Here is a 5,603-nt window from a genome sequence, read left to right on the forward strand (position 1 = left end):
CAGTTCTATGGTGTTTGTTAATTGTTTGGTGGATCTGATGATTGAATGGTGTCTACCAGGCATGACTTTCCTCCTGGACATGAATTTTTGTTGCACTTTTATTGTATTCCCAAGTGCAGCTAAATTCACAGCCAGGATGACAATGTGCATCTGTCTTCGGGTGGGCACAGCAGAACGTTGGGGAGAAAATGCAAGGCCTGCTGTCTGCTATTTGAGGGAAAGTTCTAGCTTTGCTTCTCACAACTGGATAATCCAAGGCAGGCTATCTACTTCGATTTTGAGTCTATCTCTTTCTCTCTGAACAACACCTGCCTTTCAGTAAACCTAAGAATTACATACCACACATGAGAGTAACATACAGGAGGAAGAGACGAAGCTTCCATGAGATGCAAGGAGATCTAATTCACAGCCCAGGAACACAGGGCTCGTCCCCCGCTGAGGCTTATTTTCAGTCTTTATAGAGACCTGCTCCTGACCCTACAGAGACTGAGGACTAACCCTTGCTTTAAGGCAGTGGCCTTAAAGCCACAGGGCTGTGTGGATGGATCAGCCTGCAAAGCAGTCAGAGAGATGACAAAGGACAAGCTGAGCAGCTGACCATGGATGGGTGATGGGAAGGAAAGAAGGAAGGAAGGGAGGGAGGGAAAGAGGCAGCCTTCCTCAGCAGACGGTCCTATGCCTTGCTTTGCTTTGGGCTTTTGTCATGGTCGTGTGGGTGGTTTTGCTGTTGTTTTACATCATTACTGGAAGAAAGCTTTTTGCAGAAATTGCTTAAAACTTCAGGGATTCTTGGGAGAGAGCAGTAAGATTAATGAAGCAAAGCTCCGCCACCTTGTGCCAAGAACATCTAGGCTCCTTCGGCAAGTTGGCCAGAACAAATATCTCCTCCCATAGCACAGCACTCAGCAGACTGCAGACTCTAGTCCTGTATAAACTTGTTTTACAAGACAGAGAAAAGGAAACTTGATTGCAGTGAAGTGGATTGCCAGTCCTCTCAGACCCCATCCCTGCTACCTGTTTGAGGTCTATTTTGCTTCCTGAATGCTCCATTTGGGCACAAGAAAGCCCTCATCTGAAGTCCAAACCCTGTGTGCCCTGGTTTTCCAAACACTAAGCAATGACCATTAGCCTGGAGACCACAGGTGGATAGTCCCTGGCTTCCCCCTGTGAGAAAGTGCAAGCAGACAGGTGCATGGCTCTGTAGAGGCAGCACAGGGGGTGCCCCTGGTGGCTCGCTCCAAGCTCTTCAAGGAGCATTATTCCCACCCATCATAAGTACAGGGACTGTCCCCATGTCCTCTTGGGTGTTTTCTGAGTGACGACCTTCCACCCAGCCTGTCTGAGGGGTTCCAAGCCCTGGGGAGCATAGTACGTCAGTTCTCCAGGGAAAGAACAAGAGAAACATTCCACTTCCAGCCTCCAGCGTGGAGAACTGGACGTTCGTGATCAAGTCAAATAAAATAAGAAGACAAAAGAATGCAAAGAAAGAATGGTTTGTGCTTAAAGAATGAACACAGACCTCTGTCAGTTTACTTGGCATTTAGCATAAAAATTTCAACAAACACACTATCAAGTATGAGTCAGAGTCAACACAACCCTCTCCAGTGTGGTGTATTGCTCAGACCCCGCTGCTTATAGTCAGGAAACCACACGTGCACCCACATTTCTGACATGCTCTCTAGCTACTTACATTGTGACAATGGCCATTAAAAGTCAACATCGCACCACAGTGGGATCACACTACCTTTGTGGCTAGATGAAATATACTGGGTTACTCTGCAAAAGTTCCTCCTAAAACATTCGCTTAACATTTTCCCGAGAACCATTACCCAGGTAGAACATCCACTCTGGAATCATCCACAAAACCAGACCCCAAGAGGTTCCCTACTATCCCCCACTGGAGGTTCATTTTGTAACAGGCCACCTGGAACCGAGCACAGACCTGGTCTACGGGATTAAGTTCATCTGGCTCCAGCTGGCCTCTCCTGATGCTTTGCTGGATGCCCCGCAACTGATGCATGGCCACATTTCCCTTTGCTAATGTGCTGAGCGAAGGTGTTCCCCTGCCTCAAGCATCCAGGCTGGAATTTTTTTTCCATGCAGAAACTTCAGTGAGGGCTGCATGAGCCAGCCACAGCAATACCTGCAACTCAGCAGAAGACTTTTAGGAGGGAGGTAGGCAGGTGGGCAGGTAGGCAGGTTGCCACTGTTCAATTACTTGAAATATTAAGTTGTCCAGAGGGCAAAGACATGCATCAATCAAAGGACCCCCTCTGGGTTTCAAAGCATATCATGATCTGAGTAAAATCCCCTCTGACTCCATAAAATCTCATTTCAAAAACCTTACCCAATGCGCATCAGATGGAAACACCTGTTCCATCCCTCTGAATGACAGATGAAAGCACTATTCAGCCTTTGACCTATCTGCTGGTTACCCACAAACTCAAAGGATGGATTAGAAGAAGCAAGTGAGCCACAGAGCACATCAAACAACTGTGATTGCTCCAGCCACTGTGAGGGCCACCTTTGAACAAAGAATAGAAAGAAATTTCTTTATCTTGCTACCAGGTCTACAGCCCATGCTGGCCTAGACATGTGTTCTAATATTCACCAGAATACTTTCTCTATGGCAGAGGAAGCGATGTCAAACATTAAGCTGTGAACACACTCATGAAGGGGCCCCATCCATATGAGAGCCAAGGTTCTGCTTGAAGGAAGATTCTGGAAAGCTGGACATGACTTTCAGGAAACTAGGATGGCTCAAAATAGCATTGCTGAGTGTTTTAAGATTTTCAGACAAATCATCAGAAAATCTTTTCAGCACACTTTGGCTTCAACAGTTCTTACCAAAAAGATTACTAAAATGGAGTGAGAAAAGTCCGTAGGTTTACTGGGGTAAGTGGGGGCCTTTTGTTTTTGTCTTTTAATTTCATTAAAAGAGCTGGCTCATCTTGCTCCATTCTCTCCTTCCTCATTAAAAAGAAAGTAAAAGCACATTACTTTCTAGATGGTAAGAATAAGTGCTGTGCTCTTTTCCAGAAATTACAGGCTTTAAGATGTCTTTTTAAATGGTGGCATGGACCTGTCATGCAGTCAGCCAAAAAATGTAATCCCTGGTTAAAATGTGAATCCTAAAAGTTTGAAAACTTCTAACTATTTCCCCAGTGCACTATAAATTTTAATTTCGGAGCACTAAGCCTGGCTTATTTGATGACTTTTTAAAAAATTTCAGTTCTCAGTCCTCTCTCTTGTGAGAACTAACACTACACATCTTTGAAATTTCCCCATCACACCTTCACAAACTTAGATCAACAATGATATGTTCAAAAATCTTTGTTTTCCCTTTGAAACTGGATGCGAAAAAGAAATCTCTCCTGTCGGTGGATACCGCTGTGAATGACCGCGGAGCCTGCACATAGATTTCCTTAAACTTTTTAAACTGCTGTTTCTCTTTATCCCACTGGTAAATCTGTGAGAATGTGTAGTCACTCCCCAGAGCCAGGTAGTGATTATCTTTGAAGGAGAAGGGCTGTAAGGTCATGGCCCCCCGGGATGGAAGTGCCTGGACCTCCACAAACTGCTTACTATTCCATCGCATGACCCGAGAGTCCCCGATGAAGCGGGTGAGAGAAAGGTACAGGCTGTTCTGCACGCGGAAGCTCTTCACAGCCAGCACATCCTCCATGTTGGGGATGTCACCATGGGGGACAAATTTCTTCGAGCTTTTATTCCACTGCAGGATGATGGGGACCTGGGAGCGGCTAGACAGGATGAGGTGTGACTTCCCGTCAATATCAACAAACTCCGCATCTGTGTCCCTGAACCACTCATGCAGAGATTGATAGGAGTAGAATCCTTTGCTATTCCATTTATAAACTGTGGACAGCCCAGCTTTGGAGCTGTCAGCAATGATGAAGAACATCTCGTCTTCGATCTGAAACAGCTCAATGTCATTGGGCTTGGAAATCCGAGAGACTTCTATGTCCTGGAATTTGACAAACTTGGTCCAGCTCTCATCGTATTTGTAAATGTGAGAGCCACCGAAGAGCTGGGCCACCACCACGAAGACCTGGTCATCAATGAGGATGGCCTTGCAGCCCACGATGGACTGGCCTGTGACCAAGAAAAAGAGACAGCATTAGAGTCACTGCAGAGGACACTCTACCTCCCTTCAGATCCTGGGACTGGGTGCTGCTGGTGGGAAGATGCCAGGGTGCTGCTGCTATATGTAGAATACTGTACAGAGGTTCCTTGGAAACTTAAAGATAGAATTGCTAAATGAGGGCCAGGCATGATGATACTCGTGTTTAATCTCAGCACTCAGGAGGCAGAGACAGGCAGATCTCTGTGAGTTTGAGGCCAGCCTGGTCTACTGGGTGAAACCCTGCAGTTCCACTTCTTGATACGCACCCGAAAGAGCTCAAAGAAGGGACAGGAAGAGATACCTGAATATCTAATGCAAAGAGTACAGAGACCAAATGTTCATGCCCCCATTCCCAACACCTCTTATACCCCCATACCCCCTGCTCCTGTATCGACACACACTGAAACCTAACCTTGTTAAAGTTCAAACAAATGTTAGGGGGTGGGAACACTGGGGAAGATAAGGAAGAGGGCTTGCAGCTGGGATGTGAGACGGCCAAGCTGAACCACAAGAGAGGAAAGGCAGGACTCTGGGAAAAACAAAGCTGTTCTTAGACAGAACAGGGCCCATAAGGCTCCACTGCCCTTTGTCCTAGTCAACTTGGCAACTGTATGGGTAGTTACACTTTTACACATTCTTGCAATCTAATTAGACTGAATTGTGGGCAAAAAGGACTTCCAAGAAAATCCTGCTTATTCTGGGAAAGGGCGTCTACCCCAGGGGGTTAGGTAGACCAAGGCTTGAAGATGGAGGCAGTCCGCTGCCATTGCTCCTTGGCTGGGTCGGCCCTCCACCCTGAAGAGTATGTACGTGTGCACACACACACACACACTTATTTTTTTTCCTGCTTGCTGGGCCTGTGCCCCAGTGTGATTTCTCCCTCAGGAGAGTAGGAACAAGATTACTGCCACGGATGGAATCAGAAGGAATTAAGATTAGAGATGTCTCCATCTACAACAACCTTAAGTGAATGATGTTGGAAAGTAGGGGCCTGGGGAGGTGAATAGGTCATTCATGGATAGGATTAGTCCCCTTACAAAAGAAGCCCCACCCAGAGAGCTCCTTCTGCCCTCCCACCAGGTAGAAACTCAGAAAACAAGACAGCTAGGGGATAGGGAGTGTCTCATATGCCACTTGCCATGCAAACATGAGGACCTGAGTTCAAATCCCCAGAATCCACACAGCTGGGCACAGAAGTGTGTGACTATAATCTTACTCCTCCTACAATGAGATGGGAGGTAGACACAGGGAAATGCCTGGGAACCCATGGTCAGCTAGCCTACCAAGGGAAATAACAAAAGAGAGATTCTGACTCAAAGTAGATGGCAAGGACTGACATCCAAGGTTGTCATCTGACCGCCACACATGTACTGTAGCACACACATGCCTGCATTTACACACATAAAGACTCACCACACATACACACACACACACACACACACACACACACACACACACA

General features: G+C 46.5%; 1 protein-coding gene across 1 annotated transcript in view; it reads right to left on the reverse strand.

Moving 5' to 3' along the window:
• Nucleotides 1-1,503: 1,503 nt before the first annotated feature.
• Lgi2 (leucine rich repeat LGI family member 2) overlaps nt 1,504-5,603 on the reverse strand; it is a 28,381-nt gene continuing 24,281 nt past the window's right edge. The window contains exon 8 of the mRNA XM_008837331.2: nt 1,504-4,113. Within this exon, the coding sequence (XP_008835553.1) occupies nt 3,296-4,113 (818 nt within the window). The 3' untranslated portion in view covers nt 1,504-3,295. The remainder of the gene's footprint in view (nt 4,114-5,603) is intronic.

This window comes from Nannospalax galili, unplaced genomic scaffold (assembly GCF_000622305.1).
Source record: "Nannospalax galili isolate Female #2095 unplaced genomic scaffold, S.galili_v1.0 scaffold777, whole genome shotgun sequence".
Classification (NCBI taxonomy): Eukaryota; Metazoa; Chordata; class Mammalia; order Rodentia; family Spalacidae; genus Nannospalax; species Nannospalax galili.